This window comes from Zalophus californianus, chromosome 15 (genome assembly GCF_009762305.2).
Source record: "Zalophus californianus isolate mZalCal1 chromosome 15, mZalCal1.pri.v2, whole genome shotgun sequence".
Lineage (NCBI taxonomy): Eukaryota > Metazoa > Chordata > Mammalia > Carnivora > Otariidae > Zalophus > Zalophus californianus.
Genome location: NC_045609.1, coordinates 57,028,639 through 57,044,619, shown reverse-complemented (window position 1 = coordinate 57,044,619; position 15,981 = coordinate 57,028,639). Strand labels below are relative to the sequence as shown.

The window sequence follows — 15,981 nt, the reverse complement described above, 5'->3', positions numbered from 1 at the left end:
ACAAGTGGGGTTGCTGCCATCTTGGTGGAGGGAGGGGAGAACACTGTACTGGGCCTAGGGCTTTTGTACACTACCCCCTCTCCTGCCCCCAGGCTCTGTCCTCCAAGTCCTAGGCTAAGCACGGCAGGTGGTTTGGAGACCTGGGGCACGGGGCTTGCTTTCACCGAGTATTGACAAATCAAGCCTGGTGGGACCTGGGAAGCGTTTCTGCCGTCGGGGAAAGCATGTCTGTGGCCCTGGGGAAGGGGTCCAGGCAGCCAAATAAGATCTCCCTCCAGCACTCTGGCCCAGCTGCCTGGGCTGCGCGACCGAGTGCGTGCGTCTAAGTGTGCACATACTCTCAGTGTGTGTGTGTGTGTGTGTGTGTGTGTGTGTGTGTGTGTGTGTGTGTGTGTGTGTGTGTGTGTGTAGCTGGCCAGGGCCAAGACTGGGCAGGTCGGGCCGTGGCCATTCTCCCATCCCCTCCCCCGCAGCCCCCTGCCCGCTCCAGGCGCCTCGAAGGTTCCACCTTTGAAACTGTAAGCTGCTCGAGGCAGCCGCCGAGTGGTCTTCGGAAGGCGGGGGAGGGGGGTGCTGGGGGAGGGCGGGGAGGAGTCTGGCCCTGGATGTGTGCTTTTCGATTGATGGATGACTGCCGGGTGGGAGCGAGCGTGCGGGTGTGAGTGTGTGATTGTGCGTGTGTGTGTGTGTGTGTGTGTGTGTGTGTGTGCGCGGGGTGCGTGCGCGCGCGGGGCCTGCCCATTTTCCTCCTCGCAGCAGTCAGTTGGGAGCTGGAGGGAGGGGGAGAGGGAGACGCAGCCAGCGAGAAACCGGAGAGGAGCCGAGCTCCCTCCGCCCAAGGGCCCTCCCTCGGTCCGCACACAGGCGCCGTCGCTTGGAGGAGCAAGGTGCCTTCCGGCCCGTGAGGGCGCCGCGCACGGGCCTCCTCGGTGGCGCTGCCCCGGGACTGCACCTGGAGGCCGCCCCAGACGGGGATGGTAAGCGGCCGCCGCCGTCTGGCACACAAGCGGGACGCGGTGAGGGCACCATGGCGCTGAAGTCCCGGAGGGGGCCCTCGGCGGGGCTCGTCCGGCCCGAGCTCTGGCTGCTGCTGTGGGCAGCCGCGTGGCGCCTGGGTGCCACCGCGTGCCCCGCCCTCTGCACCTGCACCGGCACCACGGTGGACTGCCACGGCACGGGGCTGCAGGCCATCCCAAAGAACATCCCACGGAACACGGAGCGCCTGTGAGTACGGCCCCCATCCCCAGCGCGCAGGGAGCCCCGAGGTTGCCCTTCCACCCAGACGCAGTTCGGGGCTGGGGTGGGGGCAGGACCGTTGGGGGCCCGGGCTCCGCAGCCAATAGGGGGGTCAGTGCCTGCCAGGGTCCTTCCCGAGCCAGGAGCCAGCAGCATCACTGTTTCCTTTTCCAGGGATTCAAAGGGCCCTGGCGGGGCTGGCAGCTCCCAACCTCACACCTGCACCCTGCACTCGGCACTGGCAGGCCCATCCCACTGCGCCAGCACTTTATTCCTCCAGGGTGCTGGGAATTGGTGCCAGAAAGCCTTCCTGGCACCCAGGGGGAAGCTCCTCAAACTGCCAGGCATCATACCTCCTTTTGGGCACATGGATCTTGGGCTGTGTTCTGAGCAGTGTGTGTGGACTGGGCTTTGAGGCAGGTGATGGGCAGCAAGATGGGATGGAGTTGAAGTTTCCAGTCTTCCCCTTCCTCCCCATTGTTTGCCCCAGAGCCTTAAGAATTCTTCTCTTGCAGGTGTCAGGCATTGGTCCCCCAACTCACATCCAGCCATCCCCAACCCAGGCAGACAATGGGACCTGAGGGATTTGGGTCTGGGGCCTGGGGTATGTTACATCAACACCCAGAAATGGGTAGGTGTGATCTGGACTGGGAGTCCCGTGAATCATGCTGAGAGGTCAGGAGCCTGGAGTGGAGACATTGACCATGGAAAGTCATTAAAAAAAATCATTTCTCTTCCCTTATTCTCTCTCACTTCTAAATTCTTGAGGAAACTCGTTCCTTTCTAGACCCGCCGAGCTTTGTAGGGTGTGTGTGTGTGTGTGTGTGTGTGTGTGTGTGTGTGTGTGTGTGTGTATGTGTATGGTTACTGTGTGTGTGTTTATGGACCTATATAATTTGCTTTGCTAGATTCTCCTGCAGAATGTGCCTCTGTGTGAATTCCTAGTATCCGTGGTGTCACCTCAGTAATAGGTTGTGAGAGTCCCTGTACGTGGGCACGTGTGTGGATCTTTGGTCATATGCGGGGGCCTTTGTGCTGCCTGCAGAGCTGACTGCCTCAGGAGATTTTTGAACTGGACTTTGGAGAAGGCTGCCGGCTCCTCTGAAACCTGCACGCTCCTTCCCACACTCCTGGGCAACTGCAGTGGCTCTCAGGAAAGGCGTACAGATTTCGATAACTTGAGCACATTTTCATGGCTCCCAGCCGGCCAGAGGCAGAAATTTGACCCTGGGGAGAGCTGTCTCCTGGATCAAACTCCGTACCAAGGTCAGCAATTAGTGAGCACATTTGCCCCAGACTCTTCTTGGCTGAGTGAAAAATTCCCACGGAGGTTTCAGAGAATTTGCAATCTAGATGCAGTCTAGATGGGAATTGGTGTGTGTGTGTGTGTGTGTGTGTGTGTGAGAGAGAGAGAGAGAGAGAGAGAGAGAGAGAGGATAGTGTGTGTGAGGACAGTGTGTGTTGTGGGGCTGGGGAGAGATGCTGGTATGGAGAGAGGTTGGACCGAATCAAGTTTCCTGCGCATTATGCGGCCACTATGTGGCCGTGGAGAGGGAGGGACTGGGCATCAGAAATCTGCCCAGAAGACCCCTGAGGTTGCAGGGTCATTCTCTACACCTGTTCACTCTGGATCTATTCTCTGTTCCTCTGCCTCGTCCACAGGGCATTTCTCCTGCAGCTGTTACCCTGGTAGCAGCCTAGGTCTGAGACATAGTAGCCCCTTACATTTGCTTTTGGATCTGAATCTTGAAGTCATCTCATCTCTTGCTCTTTCTCTCCACCTTTAATTTTGAGGACAGTGTCTCTTTTGATGTTCAGGAACTCATGAGCTCTCTTGCAATCAGAGTGGAATGGAAGTGAAATTTCCTCGTGCAAAAGAAAGAGTTGGGGTCCAATGGCCTAGGTTGCTGTGTGACCTTGGGCAAGTCACTTAACTTCTCTGAGCCTTAGTTGCTTTCCACTCAGAAAATGGGACTGCTGTTACTAAAGTCTCTGGTTCTTGTGAGGACCAAAGATAATGTGTGGAAAGTGCCTAGTTCATTATGATGCTCACGGAGTGAGAGGCATTATTACTATAGGATCAGGAGAAGAGTCTCGTTCTGTAATTCAGCAAATGTTTACAGGGCCAGGAACTGCCCTCAGTGCTGAGGCTCCAGCAGGGAGTGAACAAGTCCCTGCCTTCAAGGGATGTACAGTTGGGAGGCCCAGACAGGGGACAGCTAACTGTAAGCTTTTGGGAGAGGGCGAGGCTAGCAGTGTGATGGGGCTGTGGTGGGGAGCATTGGGGTGGGAAGCACTCTTCTTGGGGGGAAGGTGCTTCTCAGAGGCTAGACCATTTTATTAGCACACTTTGGGACCCAAGAGTGGTTGGTGGGAGCCTGCTCAGCAGAGAGGGCAGGCAGCCCAAACAGAGGGAATGCATGAGCAAAAGGCCTGCAGGTGCTCCTGAGCCAGCCTGATGGGTGAACGGATCAGCTGTTCCCCAGCTTGCTATGTCCAATCTGATGTGATGGGGCTTGAGGCTGGGAAGGTTGGGAAGAGTCAGGAAGCCCTCTTTCCCTGGATTTTCCCTTTGGGGACTTCGGGGATGGAATCCACGGGTGAGTTCTTGTGGAGGAGTCAGGGGAGGTCTGGTCTTTGCTGTATGCAAAACTTCTTGGGTGGGGAAAGGATGTAGAAGACAGAGGGAGCCTGACTTTGCAGCAGGTAGGCCTCAAAAGGGCCATTTGAGGAAGGAAAGAACACCCCAAGAAGAGGCCTTGGTGAGAACACAGCCGGACTCAAAATAACTGTAGCAAACGCTCTCCCTCATCGATATGGGCGTCGTGCAGTCCCAGGGCCCGGAACAGCGGCCTCCGAGGCTGTGAAATTTGGAGAGACTGCAGCTGTGCATTCGCCTTTTGTCTCGTGGGCAGTTTCTATGGCAGCCTGTGAGGCCCGGCAAGTTTATGATCCTATATCCCATAGCTCTGGGTGCAGGCCTATCCCCCCAAGTGGGAAGAAGTTGGTGTGCTGCAGGGACATTTGGGAAGAGGCCGTGCAGGCCGCAGAGCTGCGGAGGAAATTGGCTCAGCCAGAGGGGCTGTGGGGCTGGTGGGCTGGGTGAGGAAGCGACGCTGAATAATTCACTGCCGTGGAACAATTCAAATACAGAGTGAGGGTTAGGATTGTGGTAGAGGAGGCCTGGAAGCCTCATCTCTTTGTAGAACTCAGCCTCAGAGGGACCCAGCCGTGGCCGCTATTAATTGTCTTTTCTCCCACTCAAGGACTTTGACTTTCAGTTGGATTTATTTTTTAATTAAAAAAGTCTTTTAGACTAGAGCATCCAGGAGAGTGTGGTAAGAGAGTGTAGTGTGGGGGGACACCGCTTCTCCCTTCCACCCCAGGCAGGCACTTGCATTCTAGGCTTGTGGGTACAAGGTGCAGAGATGGGAGAGGCCCGAGGATGGTAAGGCCAGGAAGGACCCTGGGGAAGGCCCACTGGCTTCCATTTGCACGCCCAGCCCAGCGTGGTCTGCTGTTCATCAGTTTCTGGGGGCCCGCTCTCTCACCCCCTGGCCAGTTGGTCCACTGCCCTAGCTCCCTGCCTGCTGCAGAGGCCTGGAGGGCCCTTGCCTTTTCCCGGCTTGGCCTCCTGATACTGGAGGCCCCATTCAATGGGGCTGGGTGGTCAGGCCCAAGGAAGACTTCCCAGGGCACCCCAGACAGATTGTCTGGCAGCCTGTTTGGAATGCCAAATCACGATTGGATGGTGGTCATGGGGAGGGCTCGGGGGCCAGACAGAAGCCATGTCTGTACCATGGTCTCCTGGGGCGGAGACCGGCACTCTGCAGAGGGTGCTGCCTTTGGGTGGGGCTTGCGTCTCCAGTAGCAGGTGCCCTGGGCTTCCTGCTGGGCTCTGCATGACTGGTGGCAGGCCCCTGGTGCCATCACTCCATCTGTTGTGAGACTCAGTTTCCCCATCTGTAAAAGGGGAGGATGACTGTGTTGCAAGTTTGGTGGTGAGGATTAAAGGACCCAACGCACGTAGAGGACCCAATGCTTGGCACAGGGCTGGTGTGTGAAAATGCTTTGTGATTTAACTAGGTGATGGTGTTATTATTATTTTTATTATCTGAGGAGCTCAAGCAAAGGTTTGAGGGTTCAGTGGGGCAGGTAAGCGTGTGAGAGTTGGCTGTGCTGCAAGCCTGCTCTCCTGGAGTCTGGCTGCGCAGAGTGCTCCTTCCTTGCCCCCACGCATCTTTGTCTCCATTTCCTGCGTTTGGAAGAAGGAGCAGGGTGGGCGGGGAAGCGGGCAGGGATTCTCTGCAGGGTGGATGGTGTGATGGCATGGTTCTGGAGCCAGACTTCCTGCGTTGTTAGCCCCATTCTGCCACGCAGCAGCTGGGGGGACCTTGGGCGGATTATGGGGTTTAATTAATTCATTCAACAGATAGCTGTCTTTTGAAGGGCTGCATGGTGCAGAGGGAACGGTGCCGGACAGAAGCCCAAACAGTCTGTCCCTCCCTGAGTTTTAGTCCGGCAAGGGAGGAAGCGATGAGGAGCGCAATATGAGAATAAACACGTAATTGCAAACTGGAGTCAGTGCCCCGGAGGAGTGCGGGACTTCTCAGCACCCTGTTGCCTTGCCTCTGAAGTGGGGACGATGGCAGGACCTGCTGGTTGAAAGGAGAGGCTGGTTGTGAGGACCGCCTACGGCAGTGCTGGGAGCCGCATTTTGCACTGGGCCTGGCACACAGCTAGGGCCCCATAAGTGGTAGCACTATTATGGTTATTAAGGGGACAGAATGGCAGGGACAGGAAAGGCACTGGGGCGCCACTCAGGGCTGGATCCCAGCCTGGCCCTGCTCCCTCTTCGCTTCCTGTGCAGCCCCCGGTGCTCTGGAGCCCCAGCTCACCCTGCTCCTGCCTCCCAGCCGGCTCTGAGGCAGGGGGCTGGCCCTTGGTGACCCCGGCTGCCCGAGGCTGCCAGCAGGGGCGGCCGTGCTCTTTGGGGCTGGGTGAAGGGCGGCGGGGACCGGCAGCTCCTGCATTATTGGAAGCAGACGGGAGCTTGGCGGACTTGCCGCCTCCCGTTCTGTGCCGGCATTAGCAGCTCGGCAGGGCTCTTGCTTAATGGGATTTTCTCCCCAAATGCTGTAATTATCGCCATACAAATACTTATTACCCAGAGCAGATGACGGCCGGGCCTTGGGCAGTAGCCAGGGAGCTGGGCTGTGCTTGGGGAGGGTGGGTGGTGGAAAACTGGCTCCTCTTTTTGATGGAGTTTGCGACCCCCTCCTCTTCTTTCTGGAACCCAGCCTGTGGCGGACAAACAGCTGTTGGGCACCTGCCGTGTGCATACTGTTGAGAGAGGTCCAGAGTGGGGACCCGCTCCCCAGGGAGTCTGCAGGCTGGTGGGCGAGAAAGGTCTGTCTGCAGAAGAACAAATGTGTCAAGATGTCTCTAGGGACGCAGAGCACAGTGGCTGCCCGCGCAGGCTTTCGTGTGAGAGTGGCCTTGTTTAAATCCTGCCTCCATCAACGACGACCTGAGAGATCCCAGCCGGCTCACTAGTGACTCAGTTTCTTCATCTGTAAAGTGGAGCCAGTGATAGCACTTACCTCGCAGGGCTGTGAGTTCAAACGAAATACTGCGTGTAAAGCGGTTAGAATAATACTGGCCCATAGAAGGTACTCCGTCAGTGTTAGAGATGAGGAGATGGGCATGCAGGTGGGAAGGAAGGGCTGGACTGATGGGACTTGAGGACTGGGCAGGACCTCGGGAGGGACAGAGCTGAAGTGAGAGGGTGGGGGGATCAGGGGCATCAGGAAGTGTGTGCCGTGCGTTTGGGAAGGAGAGTAAGGAGCAGATCCAGCCAGTGGGGTGCACATTTGTGTTGCTGAGTTCTGAGAGAGAAGATTCAAGTAATGGGTGGGCACCAGGTCATGCAGCTGGGAAATAGGAATCCATCAGAGGGAGTGTGTGTATTTTTATACTTTTTTAAAAAACTATTCAGTGATTTCTTTAAATCTCCAGAGTTGTGCAAACATCAGCATAATCCAATTTTAGAATATTTTTATCACCCCAAAAAAATCCTTTGTGCCATTGTAGCTTTTTGTTTTGTTATAATTTCAAATTTGTAAGAAAGTTGCAACAAAAGTATTAGGAGCTCCTATATATCTGTTGTCCAGATTCAATTGTTTATATTTTTCCCCATTTGCTTTATCGTATATTATACACATGCACAATTTTTTTAAAGATTTTATTTGTTTATTTGAGAGAGAGAGAATGAGAGATAGCACGAGAGGGAAGAGGGTCAGAGGGAGAAGCAGACTCCCCTGCTGAGCAGGGAGCCCGATGAATACACATGCACAATTTTGGGGGAACTATTTAAGATTAGGTTGGAGGGGTGCCTGGCTGGCTTGGTCGGTAGAGCATGTGACTCTTGACCTCGGGGTCATGAGTTCAAGCCCCATGTTGGGCATTGGCATAGTGTTTACTTTAAAAAAAAATTAAAAGAAGATTAGGGGCGCCTGGGTTGCTCAGTTGGTTATGTGTCCAACTCTTGGTTTCCACTCAGGTCATGATCTCATGGGTCGCGGGGTGGAGCCCCGTGTCCGGCTCTGAGCTCGGCAGGGAGTCTCCTGGAGATTTTTTCCCACTGTCCCTCCCCCGACTTGGGCGTGTGTGTGCTCTCTCTCTTTCTCAAATAAATAAATCTTAAAAAAAAAAAAAAGATTAGGTTGAAGATGTAAGTTGTTTCCTCTAAATAGTTTGGTGTGTGTTTTTCTGAGAAGAATAAGGCTATCAAAATCAGAAAATGTAACATTCACACAGTACTGTTATTTACTCTATTGTTCATGTTTGCGTTTTGTTGATGGTCTCAACAGTGTCTTTTGTAGCGATCAGAGGTGTGTGTAGGATCACACATGACAATGACTTGTCACAGCTCTTTAGTCTGCTTTAATTTGGCCTAGTTACTTGGCCTTTCTTTGCTTTTCTTGACCTCTACATTTGTGAAGAATACAGGCCAGTTATTTTGTAGAATGTCCCTCAGCTTGGCTTCATCTGCTCTGTCCTCATTGTCACATTGAGGTTATGTCCTTTTGGCAGGAATGCTAAGTTAGTGATGTTCTGCCCTTCTTAGTGGGTCATGACGTCAATTTGTCCCAATATTGGTGATTTTCATTTTGATCACTCGGTAAGTGGGTGTCTGCCAGGCTTCTCTGCTGAAAAGCTACTCTTTCCCCCCTTTATTATTAATAAGCCATTTGTTGGGGGGGGGCTACTTCGAGGCTTTGTAAATATCCTGTTCTTCACCAGACTTTCACTAGGGTTAACACCCATTGCTGAGACATTTCTAACTTCCTCTTCTCTTCTCCGTTTATTACTTGGCATTCTACTGCAAGAAGGAACTTTCCCTTCTCCTCCATCTGTTTGTCTTTATTACAGTATGGACTCATGGATTGCTATTTTATTCTTTGGGTTATAATTTGTTATTGTCGTTATTTATTTTGCTGTTCAGAGTGTCCCACGTTTGGCTGGTGGGAGCCCCTTCAAGCTGCCCCTGTGTCCTTTTGAAAAGACCCTTTGAGCACTTACCCCCAGAGGTTTTGAATGGAGGGTGACAAGTGCAAAATAGTGTTTTAAGATATTCTGTTGCCTGGCTTTGGTGTGGGGGAATAAATGGAACTGGAGACCAGCTGGCCACGGGGAGACCAGTTGGTTATGGTGACCATGACTGTGATTTCTGGCTTGTCTGGGACAACGGTTTTGCTGCCATTGCTGTATTTTTATTCTTTAAAAATTTTTGAAAACTTGTATTTTAAAATAATTTTAGACTTGCAGAAAAGTTGCAAAAATAGTACTGAGAGAGAATTGCCATGTACCCTTCACCCAGCTTCCCCTAGTGTTCGTATCTTTCTTATCCATAGTGCAATGATCAAAATTAAGCAATTAACACGGGTACAAGACTATTAACTAAGCTATGGACTTTATGCGGATTTTACCAGCTTCTCCACTAAGGTCCTCTTTCTATTCTAGGATCTGGTCCAGGATTCCACATGGTGTTTAGTTGTCACTTCCCCTTATTCTCCCTTAGTCTGTGACAATTCTTTAGTCTTTTCTTGCTTTTCATGACATGGACACTTTTGCAAAGTACTGGTAAGTTACTTTGTAGAGTGCTCTTCACTTTGGCTTTGTCTGGTGTTTCCTCCTGATTGGACTGAGGTTATGGAATTTTGGCAGGAAAGCGATAGGGATGGTGTGCTCCTCTCGGGGCATCCCATTGGGGAGTCGGTGACGCTGATACATCTCATTGCTGGTGATGGTAACCTTAATCTCTTGGTTATAATGGTGTTCTGCCAGTTTTCTTCCCCTTGACATTCCTGAATTTGCGTCTGCAGTTAATAAATATCTGGGGGAGATATGTTGAGACTGCCATTGCCTTTTTGTCCTCAAATTCTTACCTACTAATTTTAGCACCCATTAATTTATCTTGCCTGCAACCATTATTATCCAATTTTGATTTTCTATTTCCCTCATTCCTTCTACTTTCATTAATTGGAATTCTTCTGTAGGGAAGAGCACTTTATTGCTTTTTAAGAAGCTGGTTTTTTGATGGGTACCTTGGGTTTTGAGTTTCCTGAGGGCAGGGGCTGTGTCTCATGTATCTTTGTATCTCCATTGTCTAGTGCATGGTAGATGCTCACAAAAGGTGTGTTTGATGATTTTTTTTTTTTAAACATTTGGTAAGACATTTTATGTTTCTGATCTTTGCTTTAGAAAATATAGTCGTTATGGGTTGAATAATGGTCCCCAAAGCTGTCCATGTTCCAATCCTGGGAATCTGTGACTATGTTGCCTTATGTGGCACAAGGGGCTTTGCAGATGCGGTTAAGGATCTCGAGATGAGAGATGATCTTGCGTTATTGGGGTGGGCACGATGTCATCCCTGGGTCCCTTAAGAGAGAGACAGGAGGGTCAAGGCTGGAGAAGGAGATGTAACAATGGAAGCAAGAGGTGGGAGTGGTGACGGGAGGGGCCACGAGCCAAAAGTGGCCTCCCGAGCTATAAGAGAATACATCTGTGTTGTTTTAAGCCCCTGAGTGTGTGGTAATCTGTCACATCAGCAGTAGGCTTTGGCCACAGCCCTCATGGAGTTAGGCCACAGAGGCCGAGGCACAGGAGGAAACAGATCTAGACCGAGGCAGAAGGTGCAGAGAGAACAAATAGGAGGGTCATGGGGCCCCAAGGCTCCAGCCTGGGAGAAGGATTTTGTGAATGGAGTGAATTTGGGGAAGGGCGGCTGATCCTGGAGGAGAAGCCGTGAAGCTGGCTTCTATCTCTTTTGTTTGCTTTGCCAATAATCAACTACAGGAAAAAGATGACCCTAAGGATAGGAATAGAGGATGGTGACTCTGTAGAGTATGTGGACTAGAGAGACATTTGGGAGGGCCTCATGGCGAAGAGTTGGAACAGAAACTTCAACGGGAATAAGAATTTCCTGGGGGGGCACCTAACTGGCTCAGTTGATAGAGCATGCAACTCTTGATCTCAGGGTTGTGGGTTTGAGCCTCATGTTGGGTATAGAGATTACTTTAAAAAATAAAATCTTAAAAAAAAAACTTTCCTGGGAAGCTGGCATAAAATGCAGATTCCCAGGCCCATCCCAGAGAGATGTGGATTCAGTAGGTTTTTGCAAAGGCAATTCAGGTGATGTAGATGCAGGAGGTGCCCAAAAACACCATGTGGGAAACACTGCTTGTTGCTGGGGTTTCCTGGCGAGGAAAGTACATCCTTCGTAGACCCATGAAGATTGCCCTTAGTTTCTGCCCACATTAGGATGGCAGGAGGTAGAATGACTGAAAGTGGTCCAAAGGTAGACTTCCAGTTACAAAGTCAGTGAGTCCGGGGGAGATAATGTACAGCATGGAGACTGCGGTTAATAATATGCTGTTGTATATTATTGTGTATTTGAAAGTTGCCAAGAGAGTAGATCTTAAAAGACCTCATCACGAGAAAAAAGAAATAACTATGTGAAGTGACAGATGTGAACTAGACTTACTGTGCTGATCATTTTGCAATATATACGGACATCTAATCAATATGTTGTACGCCTGAAACTAACGTAAGGTTGTGTGTCAGTTGTATATCTCAATTAAAAAAAAAAAAAAGGAGGGCAGGCAATGAGGAGGGGAAGGTGGGGAGGCCGGAAGAACTTCTGGCCGTCGGTGGGTCGGAACTCGGCCCGCGCCAGAGAAGGAGCTTGGAGATGGGGAGGAGGCTTAACCTGGGCGAGGACCAGGGCCGAGGACAGCTTCTGGACCTGTGGTGGAGGCTCACTGGCCAAGCTGGGCAGCTGGTTTCCTGGGAGAAGTGGGAGGCAAAGGCAGATGGCTGGGAGCGAGTCGGTGGTGAGGAAGTCTGTGGGAGGAGAGAACAAGCAGGAGCTCCGAGGGGGAGCAGGTGGACCGGAGCACCGAGGGGAGGGCGGCGATTTGGAAAGGAGGAGCCAGCCAATTGGGGATGCGGGAGATGGGTCAGAGAAGGAGAGTGGCAGCCAAGAATTGGGATGGTGTCAGCGGTCACCATGGAAAGCCCCCCACCTGGGCCAGGCTCAGAGCGATGCTTTACCCTCCTCTGCCCTTTTCCTGCTCACGACGGTCCTGGGAGGAAGGTATTATCACCACTCTGCTGATGATGAGAAGGTCGGAGAGGTGCATCATCTGCTGGGGGGCACAGATGGCTGGTGAGTGGGGTGCCCAGGGTCCCTGAGTCTTGAGGCTCTGAGATGTGTACATGTTTAGTTTTAAATCGGACTACCATACCTCATATCTTGATAAGTCCTGGCTTCTTTCGTCCATTCATTTATCAAACATTCATTCAGCACCTATAAAACCCCTGTCAGGGGTTAGCACTGAAGCATAAAGGCAAACTGGCCATGATTGAGCCCAACCTGCACACGTTTACAGGGGGGGCCCAAGTGCAGGCCAGCATAGGGAGAGGTGTCCCGCTTCAGGGTGGGGGTGGTGAGCAGAGTTGGGGGGGATGCAGGGAGGTGGTGTTGTAGGTGGAGGTCAGTGTCAGGGACTTGGCTGGTGGAGAGCCTCTCAGGGGCCTGGAATGGGCAGTGGGTGGAGAGAGAGCTGACAGGCAGTGGACGCAGAGACCTGGTGGCCGGCAGTGAGGCACTGGCTGCCAGGCTGTGGTTTAGGGGTGGGCCCCAGACCTGGGATGGGGATTGGCAAGAGCAAGGCCAGGCCTTGGTAACGAAGAGACTAGGGTGGGGTCTGGACCTCAGAACAGAATACAGCGTGGAAATGGGTTAACAGCTGGGCCCTGACCACCTCCTACCCATCAGGATGACTGCTCTCAAAAACCAGGAAATAACAGCTGGCGGGGGGATGTGAGGACGTCGGCACCCCGGTGTACTGTTTTTGGGAGTGTAAAATGGTGCACCCCCTGGAAAACATTCTGATGATCCCTCAACAAATTAAACAGAATTACCCATATGATCCAGCAAGTCTGCTTCTGGGTATACCCCCAAAAGATTGAAAACAGGGCCTTGAGGATACCTGTACGCCCGTGTTCATCGCAGCATTATTCCCAAGAGCTAGAGGGTGGAAGCAGCCCAAGTGTCCACCTGCAGATGAGTGGATAAACACAATGTGCTGTATGCGTACATGTCGTGGAATATACTTCAGCCTTAAAAAAGGAAGGAAGTCCTGTCACATGCTGCCACGTGCATGAACCTTGAGGACATTATGCTGAATGAAATAAGCCAGTCATAGACAAATACTGTATGATTCCACTTATATGAGGTATCTAAAATAGTCATATTCACGGGGCACTTGGGTGGCTCAGTCGGTTAAGCATCTGCCTTTGGCTCAGGTCATGATCCCAAGGTCCTGGGATGGAACCCAGGTGGGGCTCCCTGCTCAGCGGGGAGTCTGCTTCTCCCTCTCCCTCTGCCCCTCCACCCAGTTCATGCACTCTCTCTCTGCTCTCTCTCTCTTGTTCTCTCTTGCTCTTGCTCTCTGTCTCTCTCTCTCTCAAATAAATAAATGAAACCTTAAAAAAACCAAACAGTCAAATTCATAGAGACAAGCAGAATGGTGGTTGCCAGGGTCAAGGGGGAGGGAGGAATGGAGAGTTACTGTTTAATGGGAACAGAGTTTTGGTTTTTCAGGATGAAAAAAATCTCTGGAGATCTGTTGTACAACAATGTGAATACCCTTAACACTACTGAACGTAAAATGGTTAAAGTGGTAAATTTTGTTACGTGTATTTTATTGGAATTAAAAAAAAAAAAAAAGAGCCAGCTGGGCCCTGGAGTCAGACATGCTTGGGCTTGCCTCCTCAACCTACTTATCAGCTAGCTGATTTTGAACAAGTCACTTAAATGTTTTTGCCTCAGTCTCCTCATAATGTGAATCAGAACTGATAATAAACATTTGAATCAGGCTTTATCATGAGGCTTAAATGAGCTGGCTTGGTTATGATAGTGTGGATATTGCTAGTATTGAAGCCAAGGTGACAAGACGGGTCCCCAGGGGCCCAGGGAAGAGAGGGATCAGTAGCAACTCTGCCCTGGCCTGGGACCCCCAACTACTCGTCCCTGGGGCTTCTTGAGTTATTGCATGCTGGAGGGCAGGCCCAGCAGCGCTGGGGTTGGTACCAGGCCTGTGCGCTCTGCTGGGGGACAGATTGGGGGAGCCTCCTGATCATGACCCACCCACGGATGCCTGAGGACTGTGTGGGCCACACTTCGGCTGAGATATGCCAGCAGCAGCTGGGCTCAGTGGGCAGGATTGCTCATTCAGCCTATTTTCCCTCGGTTTAGTGAACACGTACTGTGTTGAGGGTGTTGGGCAGATAGCAGGGAGCGGACCAGAGGTGGCTTCTGCCCTTCCTAGCCTGGCAGGAGAGAGACTGGCCCTTAACAAAGGACCTCATATTGCACACGACTCCAAATTCCAATCCCAGCTCTGGGAGAGGAGCTGAGTGAACGCATAGTGGGGGCTGGTCTGGAACATGTTTCCACTGAAGCCCTGAAGGATGGCAGGGGTCAGTCAGGTGTGTGTGTTGGTGGGCAGGTGAGGAGACGAGGGCTGTTCTGGGCAGTTCTGGACTGAGGAGCAGCATGGGCAAAGGCTCTGAGGCAGGCGTGCTGGGGTGTTGAAGGAAGTAGAAGAGCGGAGCAGCTGAAACCCTGGGGGCTGGTATTCTCCTGTGAGAGCTACTGAGGAAGAATCTGCCTTTAAACCTGTGGGCTGTGTGGGAAGTCATTGGTAACACTCTGTGTGTGGAGCTTTTCTTGGCGGATGTCCGTTTGGGGGAGCATTTCTTTTTAATTTTTGATTTTTTTTGTTTTAAAATTTTATTATTATTATTTATTTATATATATATATTTTTAAAGATTTTATTCATTTATTTGACAGAGAGAGACACAGCGAGAGAGGGAACACAAGCAGGGGGAGTGGGAGAGGGAGAAGCAGGCTTCCCGCTGAGCAGGGAGCCGGATGTGGGGCTCGATCCCAGGACCCTGGGATCATGACCCGAGCCGAAGGCAGACGCTTAATGACTGAGCCACCCAGGCGCCCGATTTATTATTATTTTTAAAATACTTTATTTTTAAGTAATCTCTACACCCAGCTTGGGGCTCGAACTCACAACCCCAAGATCAAGAGTTGCATGCTCTATTGACTGAGCCAGACAGGTGCGCCCCAAATTTATTTATTTTTAAGTCAAAGTATAATTGACATACAGTGATAGATTAGTTTCAGGCGTACCACATAATGATTCGATAAGGGAAAGCATTTCCCTCCCTCCCTCCCTCCCTCCTTTCCTGTAGACTCCATGCCCAAGGTAGGACCCAACATGGGGCTTGAAATCATGATACTGAGATCTAGACCTGAGCTGTGATCAAGATTCGGATGTTTAACCAACTGAGCCACCCAGGTGCCCCAAGGGAGAACATTTCTTAGTGTAGTTTTTTTTTTTTCCCCCCTTTGCTTTGGGGGGCAGGGAAACTCGGAAAACTCCCTCAGCCCATCCTGTTTGGAATATGTCCATTTTAATGCAAATCTGTTCAGGCCTTGAAGAACTACTTCCTGCAGCCTCTCTGAGGTGCCAGGTACCATGTTAGGCTCTGAGGATACAATGGTGAGAAGCAACCAACACAGCCCGTGTCCTCAAGGAGCTTATAAACTTCTGTAGGGGCAGAGAGAGCATTCAAGGAAGCCTCCTTATCCATATAAAATTGCCTCTGGCTCATGCTGCAGGAGGGCTGGGGCGTTCTGCAGGTCTGTAATAGGGAGTTTGACCCGCTGGAAGAGTTGGAATCAGGCAAAGAGGAAGGAGTATTCTAGGCAGAGGGGATGGCCGTTCACAGGAAGGAGCGGATCAGAATGGGGGGCGTGTGGGGCAGGCCATGTGGGCCTTGTAGTTCTCGGTGAGGAGATTTTTGTCTCAATTCCAAGAGCAATGGGGATTCATTGAAGGGCTTAAGTGGGGAGTGACATGATCAGATCCGCATCTTGAAAGGAGCCCCCTGGCTGTGGCTAGGAGAGCAGATTGGAGGGGAGCCAGAGGGAGCGTGGGGCACCCGGTGAGGTGGCTCTGCGGGGCTCCAGGCACAAGGGCATGGGCATGCAGCTGGGCGGCCTGCAGGTTGGGGTGTTCAGCCTGCTGTCCGGGGGCCCTGGCTGGGTGGGGAAATCCTTCCTTCCCTCCGCTCTCCCTTCTGACTCTGCAGGCTCT

The 15,981-nt window shown here is 51.8% G+C and overlaps 1 protein-coding gene across 2 annotated transcripts in view; it reads left to right on the top strand.

The window, feature by feature from the left end:
- Nucleotides 1–644: 644 nt before the first annotated feature.
- SLIT1 (slit guidance ligand 1) overlaps nucleotides 645–15,981 on the top strand; it is a 165,853-nt gene continuing 150,516 nt past the window's right edge. Inside the window, exon 1 of one of the 2 annotated variants that reach the window (XM_035724321.1) lies at nucleotides 645–1,224. In XM_035724321.1, the coding sequence (XP_035580214.1) occupies nucleotides 1,028–1,224 (197 nt within the window). In that variant the 5' untranslated portion in view covers nucleotides 645–1,027. The remainder of the gene's footprint in view (nucleotides 1,225–15,981) is intronic. The other variant, XM_035724322.1, reaches the window with a different exon arrangement.